Here is a 23,981-nt window from a genome sequence, read left to right on the forward strand (position 1 = left end):
TAATAAGTATATTTTCTTTGGTGTATAATTGCCTGAAAATATGAATTTTTGTGTTTTCATTACCTTAGAACGAGCTGTTTATGTCTGTATATGGAGCAGGTCCTCCCACTGAGTCCACCATGTACAGCAGCCAAGAATGGACAAATGAAACACTGGCTCTAGACAGGGCCATTCATGTTTTCATGTCAACCAAAATAGTTCTCCTACATGCTCGACACAGTGGAAGTTTCAGTTCTGCAACCTCTCCTCTAGATGCCACCAGGTCCTACACACTGTAGCTTTAGAGTGATACAGAAACCAACAAAGTAATTTATTTGATTTTTTTTTTTCAATTTCATTAGATACTCATCAGGCAAATGGAAGAATTTTATTGCATAAAATACCACCAGACACAAAGGCATGTAGTAAAGCCGTAGTTTGCTTTACTTTGGTGGCATCTCGGCATACTGAACTAATAGCTCCATCAAATATACTGCTCTGGTCTTCATACCACCACAGGCTGTATGGGTTGTAGCTGCTGCGTTAGTGGGCCAATCACATGTGGCATTAAATCAAAGAACGCATACGGTGATTGCAGGCAAGACCATACACATAGTCTGTTTTTCTGGATCGGAGTATACATAGGATTGAAACTAAGTTTTGTTTGACGGGAGAAGTTAAGATAATATTTAGTCTTGGGTTATTTTGGTCAATACCTTGAAGCATTGGTTCCTAACTAGTGGGTCACTGGTCCACTCTGAATGGACTCAGGCTCAAGTGACTCATGAAAGTGTCAAGTTTGTAAAAGAAAACACACTTTAATTTAGTACAGTGAAGAACACTGAATTTCCATCACAGCACTTTAATTTTAAGTGTCGTTTCCTGCTGTAGAGTGAGTGACAAGCAAACTAGCTCACTGACATGGCCAAAAGCAAGTATGACACTGAATATATTTAAGTGCGTGGACCTTGAACTAATGACTAAAGCGAAATCTGGACCCTGTGGCTGGACCAGTTGGGAACCACTGCCTTAAAGGTAACTAGGACCAATACCCAGCCCTAGACATATGAAAGCTAAATCAATTCACATTTAATTGTCACAATTGTCATTTTTTTGTGTCTAGCTCCTGAATGCAACTAACAGATAGAAAAAAAAAATCAAAACAATACAATACAATACCATTGAATTAAATACCACAGAAAACCATAGAACTAAATGAATGTTCAGGTAAAAGGAGAAGATCACAAACAGTACCTATGAGTCGCCTCTCAGGAGGGAGCTGGACAGCAGTTTGGTCTGCGAAGCGACAGAGGATCATGTGTTCCTGAAACAAGGGTGAACAATGAGTACAGGATCTGTTTACTGCAGGTGTAATTAATGCAACCACTAAATCTCTGGATGACATCTGTCAAGTCTCAAAACCTCATGTTAAAGCCCTACAACTGCAATCACAACTAAATCACTAATCAGATCAAGCAGAGATTTAAAGAGTTGCACAAGATTGGTTTTTATAATGAGCCATTTAGTGAAACTATTATGCATGCACATGCACACAAGCATGCATGGGTTTGTTCTATCTGTTCATCCACTTTTTTTCTACATCTGCTTATGCACACTTAGAGCTGTGAAGAGGCAGCATGAGAGGTAAGAAAACCCCATCAGCAGATCCTTAGTCTACTACGTGGCAAAATATTCTGTACAGGAACTCAGACCAAACAGTATTTGATATCTTTTAGCCACACTAGCGGCATAGCTCAAGGGATGGCCAGGATGGTCGGTTCACCACTTTGATTCACACTGAAGTATCTACTACTGGATGCACTGCCACAATTTTTGTGAAGACATTCACATTCCATAAAGAATGAGTCCCACTGAATCTGGTGATCCCTTGACTTTTCCTCTAGTGCCATCAGCAGGTTGACGTTTTTGGTTTTATGCAAAATATATCTTGACAAAAATATAAAAAATATATCTGGATGAAATACCAGGAACCTTGTTTCAAACTGGAGACCAAATTTAATACCTTGGTGAACGCCTAGTTCAGTCAGGAACACTTTTGTCAAAGAAAACTTTATTTCCATTCGCAGTATTATATTTGGCACAGTATTATATTTGGCGGTATGACTCTGTTCTGGGGCCTAGGCAGAAAGCCTCTTCCACGCGCCTACGTGAAAAGCATAAGGCAGAGAGAGCACACCTCTCCACCCTTCCACACGCCTGCGTGGAAAGCCATAAGGCAGAGAGAACACACCTGTCTGCCCTTCCACACGCCTGCATGGAAAGCCATAAGGCAGAGAGAGAGTGCACCTGTCTGCCCTTCCACACCCCTGCGTGGAAGGCCATAAGGCAAAGAGAACACACCTGTCTGCCCTTCCACGTTCCAGTTTTTTTTTTCTTTTGGTTGAAGAAACGGTTTATTATAAATGAAACTTGAAGCCTGTTTTTTAAGGGAAGTATGAGTAAAAAAATCTCCATTTTGAAAAAAAATAAATAAATAAAACAAAGGTGAGATTCTTCATATGGCTGCATTTTTTTCAATACCATAGCTGAGCAAAAGTTCACAGTATGATAACCATCAATGTTCATACAACAATAAACCTTGAAACCACTGCAACCCTACAACTGAGCCAAAGAACCTCTGTGTTTGTCACTGACAAATCACGGAGGCTTCCAGCTGGGTTTGAGCCCTTGAATGTGGTGTATTAAGTCATAACATGTTTTTTCCCCCAACTATAACCGTTTTTTAAGCCTAAAACTAACCACACCCTCACAACAGCATTATTGAGAGATGTAAAGTTTTAATGTATCCACTAAACATAACATACAAATGTAAGGCATCTGCAGTATGCAGAACTGTACAATGCAAACATTTTTTCTGGCGTTTAAGTTGACTCCAACGATGAATCTGGCAAATATTACCTACTATAACATCAGCATGTTAGCAATGTCACTGTGATAGCATGCTGATAATAGCATACAGCATGGCTGTAGACTCTCAGCCTTGCTTCACTAAATTGTCTCTTTACAGTGTCACTGGACTGAGTAACAGGGATTGACCAGTTCTCTGTATTGTGTACATCATTTGTGGACCAGTTAACAGTATGTCAGACCAGTTATAAAGGGGAAACAAAAATTACAAAGGACTTAATTTGCATGGTAAGTTTTGCGTCAACCACAGTGTAAGATTGTAAGATTCTTTCAATAAAATCAGCCCTGTACAAAAAGGGCCAGATTAAGTCTGATTATTTATTTCCAACTAAAGGACAGGTTTTTCTGCCCCGTTTTCACCTCGCCATGGTTCATGAAACAAGTGAATGGGGAGAGCGGTTAGTCAGCTCTAACTTGCCTCTACTTTAATTGATTCGATTCCTCACTCCACGAGGTCGACGCTGAATGCAAGGCCATGGAGCAGGTGCTTAAAGTTAACGCTGAGCACCAATATCTCACACCATTAGCCCTTTATTCCAGCGATACACCATTCGTCAACGTGCTGTCATTCTGTTTAACTACTCGAGTTCAGGAAGGACAACTATGGTTCTGCTATAAAACAATGTAATGCTGCTTTTATGTCTGCAAGCGTCGGCTGGGGGTTTGGGAGCAGAGACACAGAAAACAGTGGGGTTCTATGCCCTGAGTCCAAATGAATGGCAAATACCAAACGTGGTTGTTGAAAGCAAAGCCATAGGGGGAGGCAGGCAAGATCCAGAGCTCAGGTTTAAAGTGGCAGATAATGTGTCTGCTGGTTTAAATAGAATATAGATTTCTACTGCTGTGTGGCTACATGTGTAGCTTCACATTTCCAGACAGATAGTTACGCAGCTGTGATTTCTTTTTGCTTACTTGGCTTCTGAACAAACAGTAGAAAAATCACCACTATCACAGAGCAGTGCAATCGCCCACTGTCTCATAAATAATATATAATCTTCTGTGCCTCTCAAGGCACGTCTGTAAAAATCTGTTTCCTCTGGTGCACAAAAGAAAAGAAGTTCGAGGTGGTCCGTTGTTGTGACAAGTCAACTCTTGAGGTTTCCATGGCTAAGACCTGCAGCAACTTTTGCACAGATTCTCCCCAGGGGCACTGACAGGTCCCATACATCATCATGGGCTGGGCCCTCCCAGAGTACAGTGCTGTGTCTGTGCTGAGCGATAAGGGACTGAGAGACGGGAGGGTGTGAGCCTCCCTATTGTAACTGCCTGGGGAATCTTTCGTTTCTAAGACAGTGACGAGAGCGCAGACATCTGATTAAATTTTTTTTTTTTTTTTTTTTTTTACTGTGCCATAAAATAAATAAATAAGTAACAAAACAGGAAAACAATATAGACACAAGCGCTTACTCATGCCCAGTAAAATAAAGTCATGACAATCAGCTTTCAGTGTTTTAAATTTTTCGTACATGTAACCTGATAACAAAAGTAGACGGTTGCACGCACTCTTTTTAAAGTCTTAAAGTCCTACTTAGTAGGCTACTACTTAGTCAAGGCCCAATCCCATTTTTACCCCTTAAATCTTCCACTTGGTATTGAGTGCCCTCGTGTGCGAGATAACCCTTGATGAGGGAAGTGAGAAATACTAGGGTAGAGATCTTCCCCTAAGAAATGAGACACCACTTCATGCAAATTGGCGTGGCTGACATGAAGGCATATGTCGCGTAGTAGTGACGGAAGATACCGGCAGTCAGCTTGTGTTGTGACATGTGCTATGTGCTACGCCATCTTCTAGCTCTGATTGATTTTGTTTGGTTAAGTCGATTCGTTTACGTATTTTGAGGCTGTGTCCAACCGAGTTGCTGATGAGTTTACGCTAGTCCAACCATCTGTTGTTTGTATAGCTTACATTCCGATCGTACACTAACAAGTTGTTTTCCAAAACTTGCCGAATTGCTGACTTCGCAAGGTGTTCTAGGAAATTTCATCTTCCATTTCGTTGCAAGTGTGGGTCGGGGCTCCCTTGGAATCTAGGGCGGGTTTTAAGTGTTGGAAACTTCCACTACCTCAATTCTGTTTGTGCAAGTGGGTATTTCTAGGGGAGGTGTGGGTATTGGGACAGGCCCTTAGTCTCAAAGTCTTAAAGCCTCAAACTTGTGATGTCATCAAGTATAAAATCCGGGGCTGCTCCACAGATAATGAATCAGAGACTGATTTTGTGGACCCACAGAATGTTTGTTTGCTTTTTTTTTATACTCAAATTAGCTTTAATATATAGTAGCGTTCTCAGTCCTGACACAGAAAATGTACCCATACACTCAGAATATTCCCCTGGGTGCTTTTAGTGTCATCGAGAACATCTTTCACCATTCACTGTCTATAGAGGAGCTCCAAACATTACACCTTGTGACATCACAAATTTGAGTTTTAGCACTCAAAATTTTGGATTTATGAGAGAGTTGTTCATGCTTACTAATATTTTTGGACTGTCTTAGACGAAAGGACTAACAAAAATGAATTTTGAAAATGGGCGTAGTTTCCCTTTAATAGAGCATCATCACTTAACAAATCACTAGTTTGAATCTCGCCAGTCACTCGTGGATTTACAATTGCTGGTGCAACCATGTCTCTGCTTCTCGTTTTTTTTCCTCATTAGTCTGAACATCTATCTGTTTCTCTCCTGGCTTCTGTGTTTGCCAGGTGGCGACAAGTGTGTCATTTCATCTCTCAATGGGTCACTGCACTCTTATCCATTTATATGATACTGTAACTTCCAAACCTAACGCCTCTGATTTCATTACACCTCTGTTGGTGCAGTGGCATCTTAATTAAGAAGCAATTAGCAAAGAGAAAAACTTGTCTCATTTTGTTGCAACAGCATATGTTAGACTCTAATGAACACGGTGTTTTAGAATAAGTCACGACCCACAAAGGCGTCTTTTCCATGTGCATATACAGTAGGTGGCCTGAATCTGAAACACAGTCCTTGTAAAACCAGAGTTGCTGTAACTCAATACTCCGTGCTTGATATTTTACAGCGTGCAAATGAGTAGTAAATGTAATAGAGGGATTTAATCACATCTAAGAGCATACCTTATAAGTCAGCGTCTCTTGGAACCTTTTGCTGTAAAAACAGAGCACAAAAAAACAGAAGATGATCAGATGTTAAAGTGCAGAGATTCAATTGTGGGAGTAAAATGTGTTTATTGCACTGTGTCATTTGTTAACTTGCCCAGCTCGAGGATGGAGATTTTATTTTTTAGAGGAAATCACTATACAAACAAACTAGGAATATACAGCTATATTTAAGGCTCAAACAACATTAATAGTCGCTAAAAGAAACCACTTTCTCTCTGGGAAGGAATGACTTCTAAAAACACGGCTTTTGCTATGACATGGGACAGTTTGTTTGAGATGGTTAAACATAGTGTGATCATCACTGAAGCTAATTAAAAGTCAACATGAGGACGGTCAGGGGTTGGGGGCCACTCAGATCACATGGAGAGGCTTAGGTTGAACTCGGACTGTTAGGGCCTTAATGAGAAGGGCAGTTTAGTTTCACAGCTCATAAAAACCTGTGAACTGCCTGGAATGTCTACACCTGCAGAATATCCACATGAGTACCTGGAACATGACCTGAGGGGAAAACACTAAAAGAAGCAAGATGAAGATTGACACAGTCAGGTGCGTAGGCCCCTCACATAAACTGCACGACTGCCCTCCAGAAACACAGCTTCTTGTTGTCCATTTTGGCTGCAAAGTCTTTTTTTTTTTTGGTCATTCTTTAATATTTTATGAGGTGTCAGGAGGGGTGAAGTGTCAAGTTAGCAAAAGCGAGGAGAGGAAAAACTAAGTATGTGAAAACTCTTCAATATTTATACTGTACACTGAGGGCCCTCCCCAAGGCTCATGTGTCCCTTAAAATTCAGATATATGAACACATGAAATGTAGTAACACTGCAGAGTTTAACTACTACTCTACATCGGTGTACTCTTATGTTAAAGTCCTGGCAACCATAGCAACATGACCGCTTCATGCTATATTACTAGTTGTGGTGTAATGAACCCAAACATTATAACTGACAGCAACACTGCAAGGGAAAAGCAGTTGTACTCATGGCATACGTCAATTCTGAGTGGTAACTATGTCAATTCTTTGTATGTTGCTCCCGCTCTGCAGGCTTATGGCACTAATACACATAATGCCATTCATTTTCCGCTCTAATACACTCAGTCTCGCTGACATATAGCTTTTTTCTTGACAAATACCACTGCTAGTAATGACTACTTTATTATACCAATGCACTGTGCATGCCTTACATGTACTGTAGCTTATCATTTCTATTTCACTGGCAGATACTGCTGTCCAGAGGCATACAACCTTTGACTAGTGCTATGTTGTCTGCCTGATATCAGAGAGAACTGTCAACTCATGTTGCTCCGTTTCCAGTCCAGCACTGCATCCATGCTGACTGATTCTTTTGAAGGAGGGGGATACGATTTTCTCAGACCAATCACTAGGGACCCACGTATCCGTCTGAAGTCCACATTGATCATAACCATGCCAATGTACTGGATTTGCCAAGGTTTTAAGAGTGGAGCAAAACAAAGTAAAAACTATGGTGTTGGTAGGGCTGCCCCCCAGTAGTCGACCAAATGTTAGTCGACCAGAAAGGTCATTAGTTGGCAAGATTTCAGTGGTCGCTTAGTCAAAGAAAAAAAACAAAACAAATGTGAAACTCTATTAGGAGGTGAGCTTTGTCAAAATAAATCAAAACCTATATTCTAACCTAGCCGACAGATATCTTTCCCTTCTTCCTAAAGATTCAGTCAGATAAATATGGAAAAGTTGATCATGTTAGTGCAGGGCTACCCAGAGCTTTGCTTAGCAGCCTCGAATACAACCTGCCGCCATGGTCTTGAAAGCTGGCACAAAAAAGGCAAAAGAGTTGCACCCTGCGCCCGACCTCACATTTTCCAGGTGGTTAAAGATGCGACATGTGTACGGCCCCTAATCTCCAGGGCTGGTACCTGTGGTTATTCCACAGGCTAGTTAAAAACATGTCGGGCAGGAAATCCAAAGTGTGGGATCATTTTGAGAAGGTGAAGGACAAACCCAAGGTGATATGTAAACTCATCTTCATTGGTCGACTACAAACCTGACGTATCATCTGAAACATGGAAGTAGCTACATGCCCATTAGCCACTTAGCACAATCATTACTGCTTTGCTGACAGCATCATTAACAGGCGGCTCGCTCAGTGTGTGACGTGCACTTGTAGATAAAATATAGGCCTATATTAATGAAGGTTCATTAGTATGGTTTTGTATTTCTCTGTAATGTAGCACAGTGTTAACAATGTTACTGATACTATTCTTTCTCACACCTTGAACCCAAACCACTGTGTTGCCCCGCCCAAAATATATCATTTAATAATTTAATTAATATCGTAAACATGCAGGCGAATAGTCGACTAATGGCCCTAAATGACGACTACTGGTCAACAAGGACAATTCAAAGTTGGAGGCAGCCCTAGGTTGGGCATATTTACAAGACATCAGCCTTGATGGTAGCGTTTATCTTTACTATAGTGCTTGCCACTGTTGTAACTACTCGTCGCATTGCTTGACAACTGCTTGACAAGGGCATCAGTTTGGCAAATCGCTAGTCCCACTGCAGTGCTCGTTGGTGTGGGGGTTTTTTTCAACTACAAAAAAACACTAGTGCATGTCACATTGCCAGGCCAATCGGTCAGCTTGGTGGAGTGGGCTGATTCAAAGGTCTGGACCCAGGCCAGAAAGTAGACTCTAACAAAATGCTAAATTTGAATGGTTGGATGGACAGAGGAGGGAAAAATATGCAAAGACCTGTGACTCTGCACTGAAACCTGACGTGATGTCCCCATTTATAATTTAAAGTGACCATAAAGAGAACAGTGGGCAGCGATTATCCCAGACAAGAACAGACTTGGCCCGGCCTGGTCCGATCAGTCTTGATGCCAAAATCATAACTATAATCTGCCCAACAATCACAATTGCTAGTAATCACCGTCTCTCAGTTGCTACAACAGCGATTCTACACAACAGTGTTGTGTTTTAAAGCCTTCAGTGTGCCAAGTGATTCTAACAGGATACTACCTTGTAATGATTCTAAAGCCGTAACGGTGCCATTAGTCAACAGAGCGCTGCTATAGCAACAGGATCAACACCATTTAAATATAGGCTGTCACTTCTACTTCTCCGCTGTTGTTTGTTTCTCCCGTCTCTGTTTAAAGAGCATCACCACAACTGAACATTAAGTTAATTCTCTGCAGCACTATGTAAGATAAAGTAATATCAACACAGGAGTAGCATTTCATGTCTGGACCTCCGACTGAATTTCCCTGTCTCTATGAAATATCAAAGACAGCATCTACACACAGAGCTGTATTCTCTGTTGCTGATAGAACATGGGCTAAGATTGAAAAGGTGAGGGGCGGACCTTGCTGTGAAGGCGATGTGACACTGCTGCCTTGTACCGTCGGTGGTGATGATAAGGCACGGGAGGTGAACAAAAAGCAGTGACAAGAGACAGAGATTGTGTGTATGTGTGAGATAGCGAGTGTGAGAGCGAGTGTGAAAATGATAAAGAGCGAGAGCCCCAAAAGAGAAGCTGGGGGGAGAAAAAAAAAAATCACTAAGTGAGAATGGGAGAGGAGAGAGGAGAAGCACCAGTGCTAGCAGATGTCTAACAAGAAAACAAGGGTTGGAAAACCTGAGGGGTGACACTGGACTGAGGCGCTGGGTGCAGGTACCAACCTCTTGGGAAAGGTGAACTTGATTGCATTCTGAATGAAGCCGTAGCAGCAAGGACTGATGACAAAGGCGGCTCCTGCCTGAATACAGTGCTCCATCACCATGTCTGTTGCGACTCCACATGCATGGAGAGCAACCTGCAGTAGACAGACAAAGAAAACAAACACAAAAAACAGTAAATTCTAAGCTTTCTTGAAAACCTTCTTTGTCCAACAGCAAGAGGAAAAGTGAGAGCACTTCAGAGCATACACTCAATCCCATTGATTACTTCATAATGGCTGCTGCTATTAAATACATCTATGCTCTCAGAGGTGCAGACCCAGGGAGCTAGAGCAAACAAAATGTATTATTGCTTTAGGAGCAGAGGCACGAATGCTTCAGGATCCCCATTGAGTGGGTAAACTGTGCGTGGTGATGAACACCTAGCTATGCATTAGTAATGGTGTGGTTATATATTGGATGGCGGAAAGGGACTAAAAGACCCAATATTATAGCCCGTCTGCATTACCGCCTGCAAAAAATACATTATAGCTCCTCAAAGGCAAGTACAGCGGTAAAACAGACGATTTCCTCTGACGCATACATTAGCTATATCCCCTGTTAATGGCTGACATTAAATGCATCACCAACAGCCTGATGAGACAATAACTAGTCGCCGTCACTGAAATTAACCCTGTCAAACTTAAGCCACCATCTCAAACTTCTTTTCTTGCCTTCCAAGAAGTTGTCACTTGGCGTCTGGGAGTCTGAATCGGCTGCACGTTGCCTTGACAGCAGTGCCACAGAGCAGAAGTTCAGACTCGGTCAGGGGAAGGCTGAGCCAAGATTGGCAGCGGCTACAAAAGATTAGAGAAGATACAGGCACTTAAAGATGGCCAAACCCACTCATAAAGTCACCGAAATGTCTGGGCGGGGGTTCGTTTCTCAGAGGCACTTGAGCTCTCCCTGGAAGTGGAACAGCTGCAGCAAAACCCGTCAGCTCACAAGTACACAAGAAACAAAAGGTGTATATTGACAACCTAGAAACTTTTTCATGCACAATTTCACTGCCTGTGCAATGAAATAAGTCTTCTCATCTGTGTCCAGAGCTCACTAAGTTTGGTCTCTGGGTTCAAACAAACGCAAGAAATATGTGCTCTAGATAAAGGATCAGCACTCGGTGAATAACCTCCTAAGCCCTATGATAAGCTATTATGGCAAGGCTTAACTATACACACCAATGAGCAGAGATAACTAACACGTCTTTGGGGTCATCAGGTGGGAACTTCCTTTCACCAGTGTTTCATCTAGTTGGTCCCACGACACCTCCAGGAGGCTACACAGTGATCTCTGGCATGCCAGAGACACTCCTAATGCCAGCTCTGACTGCTCCCCGCACCGACCCAACAACCTCCTTGACCTTACTTACACATGGCTTTCTCAGCCCAAACAGCACTTCAACAAACCCAGGCTCCGTTTATGCGAGCTCCAGGTAGTGACCGTGCCGAAACTACCTTTCCTAGCACATTCACCATACCTTATCTCACATGCTACATATCATAACTCCAATATAAGCTAAAGTTAATGGAGATAGATGGATATTTATCATCAAAAAATCATTTATTCCACTTTAGAAAGATGTTCACTGATTTACACACAAAGTTCCACAAGAGACTCTGCACATGAAAGAATACGCAGAAACTGAAAAGTGGGGAATTAACATCAATTACCAACATGGCCTTGCATCTATTTGACACCTAATTTTCGGTACTGAATTTATTCAAGGCATTAGGGAAAAGCCCAGCTTATATTCTGTCTTGTCTCAGACTGCTGATTAGGAGGAGGAGCCCCTATCAGAGATTGCATGATGTTACATCCCCCACATCTAAGGCAAAAAATAATTAACAAAGTAACACCATCACTCTTACCCAGCTACTTAATGTTGTACATTAGTCATGCTGCAGTAAATCCTAATTACATTTTATAACCTTTAGCCTTAATTTAACACAAACACAAGCCGTTCAACCAAAGGAAATGCACACAACTAAAATAAAACACATTCTGACATGTTTTGATAATTAATTATGCATTTCCAATTCCTGATTTGGAAAGCATCATTGCTTTATAAATAGCTACGATTTTCTTTTGTCCTTGTTTGTCTGAACAATATTGATGAAGCAACACCCCGACCCAATATGTTACGTGAGATACTAATTAAAAAGGGATAATGGAGAGGGAAAATATATGCAAGGCTGATTTAAAACCATCCAACAGACATACAGTATTTCATACATGCCCTGCTAAGCACATTCCTGCACAAACATTTCACTGGAAGAAGAAATCATAAATCAATGTGCAACAACTAGAAGAACCAAGGGCCATTTATAAAACTGTATTCTTTGTTAATCTTTCTTTTGGGGGAAAGGAGAAGCTTTTTCTTTCTGTACCATCCTCTCAATAATCACATCACAGAAATAATGAGGCTTCATTATTCACCCTTATTCCAGTAATTAGAGTACATCCCTCTCCTGTCCTGTTTGGCCCAATTTGGCAAGAGTGGTATACTGCTGCGGAAGGGTGTGACGCAACACTTTTTTAAAAGCTTTGGTGTCTGTTCAGTTCATTAAGATATCACACTTAATAATACTGTAGAAATTCAAGTGAAAGAGGAAAAGGTCTGGTTCCTCATCAGTAGGAATTTCATATCAGCAGAGCCTCAACAGTAGTTGGGGGATGAAGCCTCAATGAAGGAAAATAACAAGTGTATAATAATGGAGAGCACACCAGACAATGGAAATTGGAGAGTTTTTAACAACTAATATTACAGCTTTTTGTTATTGGAAGAGTTGTGGTAAGCCCTATGTGCATAAACATGTTAAAAGCCATCCAGGGACGACAAAGAGAGCTTGCTATGGACTATACATTGACAGTATGTCAGTGGTTCTCAAATAGTGTGTGTGATTTTGTGATAACCACACATTCTTACTGCAATATTCAACTGGACTTGTACAAAAAGTTATGAATGAATTTTTAATTGACTGCATCAGTATGTTGTGTGCACCCATCTCCTAATAAAGAGGCAAACTCTAGCTAAAAAAATGTAATTTAATTTAATTTAAAGAACCTATTTGTCGCCGTTTGTACGTGGGAATCATAAGTGTGTGACACATCAAAAGCCCTGATTGGCAGCCAGTGTGAGGGATGGGAACATTTAAAAGTCACATCTAAGTGTAATGAGTTTGCAGTATTCTTTTGCGACAAGGTTCAGACCATTAAAAATGCCATCAATTCCACAACACCAATAACAACCCTGCAGCCACCTAGACACTTAGAACTGACTCATTTTGCACCTGTAACTGACAAAACTGTCCAAGAGATCATCACCAGTCTGAGTTCGTCTACATGCTGCCTCAATGTGTTACCCACTAGATTTCTAAAATCTGTGCTGAGCAGTTTGTTACCACCACTCGCTCACATAGTTAATATGTCACTACAATCTGGAACATTCCCAAAGGCCTTGAAAACTGCGGTCATAAAGCCTCTCCTAAAGAAGAGCAGTCTCTGCCACAGTACTGTACAACTACCGGCCCATTTCAAATCTGCCGTTTTTAGGCAAAGTCCTTGAGAAAGTTGTTTACCAACAGCTTACTGACTTTCTCCTAAAGAACAACTCCTTTGATGTTTTCCAGTCAGGTTTTAGACCCCATCACAGCACTGAGACCGCTCTTATTAAGGTGACAAATGACATCCGCCTGAACACTGACGCAGGCAAAGTCTCAGTTTTAGTCCTGCTAGATCTGAGTGCTGCTTTTGACACTGTCGATCATGAGATCCTTTCACAGAGACTAGAGGACTGGGTGGGCATCTCTGGCACTGCCCTAAATTGGTTGAAGTCCTATCTAGAAGACAGGAAGTACTTTGTTGAAATTGGTAACTGTGTCTCAGACCACATGGCCTTGACCTGTGGGGTGCCCCAAGGGTCAATCCTGGGACCCCTTCTGTTCAATCTCTACATGCTGCCTTTAGGCCAGTTAATACAAAGTAATAATGTGTCCTACCACAATTATGCAGACGACACTCAGATCTATGTCTCACTGACAGCAGGTGAATATGGACCAGTGGATTCACTCTGTCACTGCATCCAACAGGTCAGTGTGTGGATGCAAAACAACTTTCTCCAGCTAAATTCAGACAAGACTGAAGTCATCGTATTTGGTCCACAGAAACAAAGAGAAAGTGTCAGCAGTCACCTCCAGTCTCTCTCTCTAAAACCTACAAATCAGGTTAGAAATCTCGGGGTAATCATGGACTCAGACTTGAATTTTAACAGCCACATCAAATCAATAACATCAGCAGCTTTTTACCATCTAAAAAACATTGCCAAAATCAAAGGTATAGTGTCTAAGCCTGACTTGGAGAGACTTATCCATGCATTTGTCTCTAGTAGGTTAGACTACTGTAACGGCCTGCTCACTGGCCTCTCCAAATGGGCCATAAGACAGCTGCAGTACATCCAGAATGCTGCTGCTCGGGTCCTGACCAAAACCAGGAAGTACGAGCACATTAGTCCTGTGCTCAGGTCTCTACACTGGCTTCCTGTGGCTCAGAGAATAGACTTTAAAGCAGCTCTGCTTGTGTACAAGTCTCTCCACGGCCTAGCACCAAAGTACATCTCTGACATGTTAGTGCCATATGAACCATCTCGGACTTTGAGGACCTCAGGGACTGGCCTCCTGCTGGTGCCCAGAGTCAGGACTAAACATGGGGAATCAGGATTCCAGTTTTATGCAGCTAAAATCTGGAACAGTCTTTCTGAAGATGTGAGACAGGCCTCTACTCTGACAATGTTCAAATCTAGGCTCAAAACAGCTCTATTTCACTGTGCATATGACTGAAAGGATCTTATCTTATCTGCACTCTTCTCTTTTAAAGTTCATTTTATAATGATTATTTATGTTTTTATTTTGTATTGTGATTTTAATGCATTTTCTTGTTCTGTAAAGCACTTTGAATTACTTTGTGTACGAATTGTGCTCTACAAATAAACTTGCCTTGCCTTGCCTTAAAAGGAGAAAGCCATGAGAGGAAAAATTGATCACTTAATTATAGGGAGCAAATTACAACAAAGCACCAGTGAAGACAACCTACCACTGAAAGAAAAGAGAAAAAAAAACAGTAGACAGTATCACAAAAGCTACTGGTTTTATTTTTTCTTGTTGTTATTGTCTTATATTGTGATAAGCAGAGATATAAATACAGGTGTGCCTTGAGAATTTGGCTTGAAATAGTTTGAAAAACGGGGCATCGATGGCTTGGTGGATAGAGCAGGTGCCCCATGTACAAGGCTGTTGCCACAGTGGGGAGTTCGACTCTGGCTTGTTTCCCTTTGCTGCATGTCACTCTCTCTCTCCCTCTCCCCCTTTCACGCTGAACTGTCCTATCAATTAAAGGGATAGTGCACCCAAAAATGAAAATTCAGCCATTATCTACTCACCCATATGCAGTGGGAGGCTCAGGTCAAGTTTTAGAGTCCTAACATCACTTGCGGAGATCCCAGTGGAGAGGGTGTAGCAGCACAACTCCACCTAATGGAGGCTTACGGTGCCCCAGACTCAAACATCCAAAAACACATAATTGAAACCACAAAATATCTCCGTAAAAACAGAGTTCAAATGACGTTTTTCCAAACAACTTTTTATGTCAGAGCTTCAGGACACTTGGATCACTATGGACGAGCAGTATGGAGATATTTTGTGGTTTTAATTATGTGTTTTTGGACGTTTGAATCTGGGGCGCTGTAAGCCTCCATTAGGTGGAGTTGTGTTGCTACCCACTCTCCCCTGGGATCTCTGCAGGTGTCATGAGGACTCTAAAACTTCACCTGAGCCTCCCTTGGCATATGGGGATAATGGCTGAATTTTCATTTTTGGGTGCAAAAATGCCCCAAAAAAATATCTTGGAAAAAAAAAAGTGTGAAAACCACTGCTGTATGTCGTGACTGTACGTCATCATTTATTTGCTAAGTCTGTTTCCATTGCACTTGGTCCCATTTACCTTTAATCAATACAGCAACTTTTCCATCTCCCCCAAGCATAAAAACTTAATTTCGATAGTTCAAGATTAATTTTTTTCCACTCAGGTTTTTTTATTCATGCACAAATTGAAAGTGCACATAAAAAGAGGTGACTGGACACACACCTAATGTTTAGAGTCTCTGGTATGCGTGCCTTGTGTTGTTTTCCTCTAAGAGGTGGATGCAATGTTGCATTTGACTGGCGATGGCAGACTCAATCTTTAAGTCTTAAAATAAGAACCAAGAAAACTTCGAACCCTTAAATAGCACCAGCTGATAAAGCCTTATTGAAATTGATCACATGCATAGGGCTTAAAGTAATAACGGCCAGTACATTTTCCTTCACACAAGCATAAAAGACATCTACTGGAAGAATCAATTGCAAACAATCAGACCCTTGAGCAAAACCAATAATGGACCTGGATGCAGTAAAATCCAAATCAACTTCAAGCTCCACAACTTCTCCTGCCTTTAAGGTGTGTTGGCTCAATGGTATCTGACAGGGAGAAGGAATAAAAATAAATACACTGTGTGCAGAGGTTAGTTCTGATGCTGGTCTAACACCTGGGATGTGCAACTGCAGACAGGAGGAGCCGAGACTGACTAAGAATAGGGACACCTCAACTTAATTAGCCTGATTAAATGAGCGTGCCTAAAAATGGGACCATGCATTATACATAACAGAATTAAAATCAGTGTGATGGCTGGCTCCTTCAGGTGGAAATATCTGTATCATGCAGGAGAACTCTCAGCCAAAGCAACAGCTGAGGCTGCGTAGATGTTGAGATAGGAATCTCAAGCAGTGCAGAGACGGACCAACTTGAGCACCTGTTTCATACATAAATCTTAACATCCATTCAAAAGCCGTATCTGTGTGTGTGTGTGTGTGTGTGTGTGTGTGTGCGTGTAAACTCTCTGACTAGGCTACGAAAAACACCCACATATTGTCGAGAAGAATAATCTGTGCTGTTTGTTTCTTGCCAAGTGGAACAGGTCTCAGTGGAGTGACGATGCTGGAACAATAGCTCCTAATTACAGCAGGTATATATATATATATATATATATATATATATTTATTTTTATTTTTTTTTTCTATTTGTCCCAGAGAGAGTTTAAGCAAGGCTACTAGAACAGCTGGCTTTTCTCAAACTGGGCTGTGACACAGAGCGGGAAGATGGATCTCCCTGACATGTTTGGGGGAAGACACTGACCTGAGACACATAAATAACAACAACGATCAAGAGCGATGACGATGAAGATTCCACGGCAGAGCAAAATGTCGCCTGTGTGAAAACAGAAACTCAGTCTTCATAAGGTGAGAGGACCATTTTAAAAAAAAAAAAAAAAAAATCCCAAAGACCTGTTTTTATGTGACACAGCCAGATTCAAGCAGCCAATAAACTACCACAGTTAAGGACCTATTTGCTCTAAATTGATAGTAATTATCATTTCAAGAAGTCAAGAGCTCTGCAGATGAAGGTGGGTGTTTTAAAAAGGGCTAGCAAGGGTTTGGAGCTGGAGAGTGCTGCCCGATGCTGAATTTTAGATTGTTTCAGCCCCATTAAGTGTAGAGATTGAAGACAGTAAAATATTTATTCTGTTGTCACAGGTAGCTGTGCAGAACTAAACACATTTACTAAGCCGGATCTTTAAACTTAACAAACACAAATGGGCAGTGCTGCAGTCTTGGCAAATATGTTGGTGTAAAAAATGTGTGTGATGAATTGAGTAAAAGGGTGACACGGCCAAGTTAACTACATAAAACATGAAATGGCTGGCAACCATTTTTTACCTTCCAAAGAATGCACTTTCCTTTCCAAAGATGACTCCTAAGCCTTTAATAAGAGCGTAAGTTTTAACATCTTGGCCAAATGTTTGTTGAAAGCGAACCCAAAGGACAGCAGGTTTTTCAAAGCAGACAACAACAAACAGAGATGGGCCTCACTGAATGGATCCTCTCACCCTGACATTACCTTTGTCCTTCATTTTCTGGGTAAAACTGCCTTTTGGCTTTCCAATAAGCAGAGAGGGGGACAGTGACATACACTGCTTGACTGAAGTGCAGAGCACTAAAAGGGTTCTGATTAAAAGCTCCACTTCAGGAAATGAAAAGCCATCTTAGCTGCACTGACAAAAATAATTGCACGCTGGCATTTTCAGTTTCTTGAAAAAGATGAGGGAATGACACGTCTCTCCATGTGATGTGTGGCTGAGCTTCCCCCCAAAAATAAATAACTAATATAAGGCAAAAAAAACAATGTTCAGACACCTCGCCGTAAAGTTGCGATCGTGGCAGACTAGGAAGAAGCACGTTGTTTATGCAGTGTTAATCAAAGGCGTTTATTTCTCTGTTTCAATACATCATTAGAAATAAGAAACACCATGTTACTGGCTCAATTATCACTATGAACATTTAATAGAAAAGGTAATATCTCACATAATGAATGCTGAATGATGGCAACTGTTTGGCAACAGCAATGCTTTCAAACATCATGCCAACTTCATACATAAAAAGTATTAAAGGGCCACTGTATAAAATGGGTTGAAAACTGTTGAAAACAGTGACATCAGTGGTCAAATTCTAGATTGCAGGGCTCACTCGCTCACCCCTCCCGTCGGGTAAATGACGGTGGCCTCGTAGGGACAAAAAGCCTTGCGCAGACACGAGTTTTTCAGTAGTAGGTCTATCTAGCGACGAGGTGAATGTTTATTTAGTAATCTAAGCCATGTTACGATACTGTAATGAATCCCTCAAGCGCAGGAGACCAGAGGAGCGTTTGGGAAAAAGGCCCGTTTATTTGAGCACTCCAAAAACTCTTCTAGCGTAACACACACACTCCATACACACATACTCGTTTACCATACCAAGTGGGGACCCCCTCCCCTCTCTGCTCCACCAATCTCCAGACCCAGAGCCATACCTGTTTGAGCCGGAGCATACAGATGAGGAACTTGGATGCTGAGCGGGCGAGAAGAGAGGCTGAATCCTCCGCTCCCATTTGGCTGCACAGAATGGGATTCGGTGCTACCATCGCTGGGGAGATATATCATCAGGAGGAAAAGCGCCGCAGAGAGTGCATCACAAGGAGTGAAGTTGCGTCTTCTTTTCCTCGCAGATGATGGTTCAGGTTTCTAACTAAAAAAACTTTTCATTACTCTCTATCGACGAACTACTAACATTCTCTGCTGTTTCCTCCTCCTTCTTCCTTCCTTCCGCTGTCTTCGTTGGTTTATTTATACACGCGAAATGCGGTCTCTGGCTGGCTGGCTGGATTGTCCGTTCGGTCTGCCTTACATACATGGCGGTGCAAGATGGCGACCTCTCTAAAGCAAGGCCCTTGTTATATATATATATATATAAGCATAATTATAAGGCAACGAAAACCAAATGAATTTTATTTTATAGCGATTATACACTTATATAAACATATAAATGGGTAGAATATTCAGATTCAGATTTGACAATAAACCATTCCAAATATTACACACTGGCCCTTTAAAGCAATATGGAGCTGGATGATTACTCTGCTGATACGTCTGTTACAGAATTTTAATAAACTAAAACACACTAGTCCATACCTTGGTAGCTTTGTCACCTTCTACCTATGCCAAGCCTCAATGCCTATGTGCAGTTTCACATAGATTGACCACGTCAGTGAGTAGAAAAACATGGACAGACAGAATGACTGACAGACAGTTTCCGTGATTATGTACAGCATACCATACCATGACTTAGTCATACCAAAAATTAGAAAAAAAACAACACAGGGGGAGCCACAGCGATCGGTTGCATTTTAGCCATTTTTAAGCATTTTTCTGTTGTTACAGCGCCACCCAGTTGCCAATTAGAGTCAAATTTCTCCAGTCACCTTGAGGCATCCTGTTCTACATATCTACCAAGTTTAGTAAAAATCAATATGGCGGTTAGGCCTAGATAAGAAATTAGCTCTCTAGCGCCCCCATTTTGTTTGATCGGATCAATAATGGAGGGATCCCCTCAGATTATGTGTGGTCATATGCCTACAAAGTTGCGTGGTAATGGGTGAAACCCTTGAGATGTTATACACCTTTATGTGATGAGCCACGCCCTCCGCAATATTCATTGCCTTATAGAAGCTCAGTTTTAGTAAGTTTTCCAACTTTTGCCAAGAGGGAACTTTAGATATTGGTCCCTAGATTATGTTCACCGAGTTTCACGCAGATCGGTCAAACTTCCTAGGAAGAGATCGATTTTAAGTGTTTTTCAAAAAATTCAAAATGGCGGAAAATTTATATAACCCAAAGTTATGGGTTCTTGAGGCAAATTTGTTCCTCATGAGGAGAGGCATCTCTGTGCAAATTTTCATGTCTCTACAACATAGATAGATATGCCCATTCAAAGTTTGCAATTTCAATTGGCTGCTATTGCGCCCCCCCTTTGGCCAATTGATGTAATATTGCTTCATTCCCATCCCATGACGCTCTACCACTGTGCCAAATTTCACATGGATTGACCAAGTCAGTGAGGAGAAAAACATGGAACAGACACACAGACAGAGTTTTCGTCATTATATAGTAAGATCAGTGTCATAAAATTGCTGATGTAAACACACCATCGTTGACGTCCACTATGACAGTGGGGCCACAGTAGTTTGATTCTTTATGTTTCAGTGGATGAAAAAGATTTTGCCTCGGAAACTTCAGAGTTCTCACACTAAATGTCACTGCTAATTACATTGTCCTTGTGTCAAAACAATTGTTTCACTTGTCTTTTAGAGAGCTACTGTGTAACTGTGAAAAGCAATTTCATTTCCTCAAAAAAAAAAAAATCAAATGTGGAAATTGAAAATTGGATTTTGATTACAGCTTAACAACGCAAATTACATAGAAACAAAGGAAATTAGATCAGTGCTACAGTGTCTGCTTTTTTATACTAACGAGTGCCTGCTCTAAAGGTGCCTATTGGCAACAGACAGATTGCTTAGCGTCCGCAAGGCACAGCGGGATGGGCGAGCCCCCGTCCACAGAGCTGCCACTATCGATAGTCCACTATTGAGTTTCACTAAAAATAGATTCAAACAAAAGGAGCAATGGGGGGAGGCAGGACAGGGGTGTGTCTAGACTATTGAGCTATTTTTTTACTGCCAGAATATTTAATATGAATTCTGAATCCATACAGTCACTACATTTTGTGTGGCAAACATCACTATCCCTGCCCCTTCACTATCATGCAGGCACCTGAAACACACACACACACACACACACACACACACACACACACACACACTCAGTATAACCAACTTGGCAACTTTACATTAGACTTTTCAGACCCCTTCACCGACTTACTGCTCAGGGTAAACTCAGTCAGCAGCTTCTCTGGCAGCAGCAGAGTCTCTCCCTCTGTCTCCTCTCTTGCCATGTGTATGCAGGCAGCAGTGACTTACTGTGGTTACCTTGCAGCTTTCTTGAGAGCTGTTCATTCAAACATCTTCACACTCAATATTGTGCTTCCTTAGGTCTACCACAATCACACATAGCTGATACCTGAAGTTTGCTAAGATTTATTTTTTAATTATTATTTTTAATTTAATTCTGTATTTGTCAATCCACATAAACCCTGGCATCTTACAGCTGAAATACAGCTTCCGCAATCCCTCTTTTAACACAACACACACATGCAATTAACAGGGATAGTGCAGGGTTGGCCATGTTATGGCACCCCTGACACACTCTGGGGGTTTGGTGCCTTGCTCCAGGGCACCTCTCCAGCTGCTAGTCCATATTCTACAGTTGGTCCGTACACCACATGGACTGCCTCTGCAACATGTTCAGCATCTCTGATCTCTCTTTCTTCATCTGCTCCTGAATGTACTGTAGCGAGCGCAGAGCGGTAATAGGGGTCCCCTCTTAATATACTGCACAGTGTGCGCATAATACATTACTAATAAATATGTCCCTTAGATCTCAAGATCTCGAATGTCACACTGCACTTCCTTTGGTCTTCAGCAATACACACACCCACACACACACATTCATATATATCTATGTATGTAGATACAGACAGACAGAGTCTCCTTACATAGACTGCAAAGGCATAAGCACATAGTTCAGTACAGATAATACTGGGATTGTTCATTAATTTTATTTCCAGCTGTGGAGACAAACATATTGCAAAGGCACAATCTCGGAGATAGTGTTATTTGCTATGCTCACCCCAATGTGAAATGGCCCGGTGAAGTAGTCCAAATTGGCCTGAATGAAGCCAATGTTTTTCAGCCCGAGCTCAGCGCTCCGACTCTGGGCCCTGACCAAGGACTCCTCTTTGTTCTCTATGAGGATGACCTTGAACAGAAGCAGAATAAAGTCACACAGCTGCATGTGATTGCTGTTTTTGAGATGACATGGAATGAGCAGTACTACGGTTTGTAAGTGCGAGGAAACAAAATCAATAAAAGCTCTTAAAATTAACAATAAACTCAGACTTTAATCAAAACAGAGGGCCTAAAAACATTATGTGACCAGTTTTCAAAAAAAAAAAAAAAAATCACACAGGACAGCAATTTAGGGGTGCATTTAATGGTTAATAATAATCACTTCATCATAATCTGTTGATACATTGGTGTTCTTTGTTTTCTTTAATGTCAAAAATAATGATAATTGCCTGTTAAGAATGACCAGAGTCTAAAGTCAAGTCTTCAAAATGTTCATTTAATCTAAGCACAAAAAAAAAAAAAATTTGATTAGACACACACATCTGCACAAATACACACATTACCTGGCAATCTGGAAGTGCGTGAGCCAGAGCAATCCCCACATGGCCCTGAGAGACAGCACAAAGAAAGAGAGAAAGAAAAAAAAAGAATGCATAATAGGAAAGCAGCACGCATCAAAGGGGGCATCAATGGAGTTATGATTAGTGCTGCCCTTTCCAACCAAGTACTGACCCTTTAACCATGCAGCGCTACCACACTGAGCATGCATTTTCATGAGTGTAATTACCAGTCTGTCTGTGTGCGCCGGCCAACAACAAAAGTCATTTGAAGAGGCAAGAAAAAACACGAGGGAATATGAGGACTAGATCTTTTCAGCTGGCTGCTAATGGAGCAGCCGTCTCACGCAGCCATCAGGTGCAATGATAAATATACATGCATGGCCTGGACTGATGGATGAACACACGCACCGTTCCGCTGCAGAAGTCCACGACGGTGTGTCCTGGCCTGGCTAGCTCTGTAACCATAGCAACCAAGTTATTCAGCTGTTGCCTCTTCCTGACTGCACGGATATTTGACATTTTCCCTGTAAGAGAGCACAAGTGGAGAGCAACAGGTTTTTCCAGGCAATTAATCTGAAAACTCAATTAAAAGGGGGAAAACAAAAACTCTGCCAGAGGAAAGAGCTATCAAACATAAATGGAATTCCGTCTTGATTATGAAAAATCTATTTTGTAGCTTGGTTGGTTCCAATCAATGAGCAACAATGAGACATCAGAATGCTTGTTGAAGATCGCACTACACATTTTTCATTACTCTAATGTCTTCTTTTCTTTTGCCGTCAGTGAAAAAACCGTCCCCTCCCCACTACTGCTCAAATTTTTGATTTACAACCAGTCATTTCAGGTAATGGATATAGCACACAGATGAAAAGGCCTCCACTCTCTCATCAGCATGTTTCCAGCCAATTGCCAACTAGGGAGAGCAAACAATCTTTCAACATAATCAAAAGCAAGCCTCAGAGCCAAAAAGTGTCCTTCTTGTTTGTGGCAAAACTTCCTGCTGCTGTGCGAGCAGTATGTACCCCATTAACTCAAAGCACATTTCAGGCTCCTGCATCTTCATCACCCGTCTGCTAGCACGCCACATCGCCAGTGAGCCGTTGACGCACCGTGCCGACGCCATCTCCGGCCCATCAATCTAGAGTGATGAGTGTTTCATTTACCCCACAGTCGCACCCTTATATCCACACAGCCAAGATATCAGAAAAAATATTATTCTTACAAGTTCCTGCTCACGCTGCTTTGTATATGACAACTGGGGAGGGGCGGGAGCGAGAGAGACTTTTCATTCCGCCGACAAGAATAGGAAATTTCACAGTGTCATTATTCAGGCTCTCATGCTGGCTGTTATTGAGCTGATCCCAGCTGTAGGGAGAGCACAATGAAGAAAGTGAGGGATGAATTTAAATACAGGAAAACAGCAGGAAGGTAATTGACAAGACTCTCTCCGTTTGGATGAGTAATTCACACGGGTGCAGA

At 41.6% G+C, this 23,981-nt stretch overlaps 1 protein-coding gene across 1 annotated transcript in view; it reads right to left on the minus strand.

The window, feature by feature from the left end:
- The window catches only part of gstcd (glutathione S-transferase, C-terminal domain containing), an 86,554-nt gene that overhangs the window by 8,436 nt on the left and 54,137 nt on the right, over positions 1-23,981 (minus strand). Inside the window, exons 6-11 of the mRNA XM_049571613.1 lie at positions 22,911-23,026; positions 22,506-22,550; positions 21,944-22,072; positions 9,703-9,836; positions 5,998-6,028; positions 1,234-1,303 (exon numbers count right to left, since the gene is read on the minus strand). Of these exons, the coding sequence (XP_049427570.1) occupies positions 1,234-1,303; positions 5,998-6,028; positions 9,703-9,836; positions 21,944-22,072; positions 22,506-22,550; positions 22,911-23,026 (525 nt within the window). The remainder of the gene's footprint in view (positions 1-1,233; positions 1,304-5,997; positions 6,029-9,702; positions 9,837-21,943; positions 22,073-22,505; positions 22,551-22,910; positions 23,027-23,981) is intronic.

The sequence above is a fragment of the Epinephelus fuscoguttatus genome, linkage group LG3, assembly GCF_011397635.1.
Source record: "Epinephelus fuscoguttatus linkage group LG3, E.fuscoguttatus.final_Chr_v1".
NCBI lineage: Eukaryota > Metazoa > Chordata > Actinopteri > Perciformes > Serranidae > Epinephelus > Epinephelus fuscoguttatus.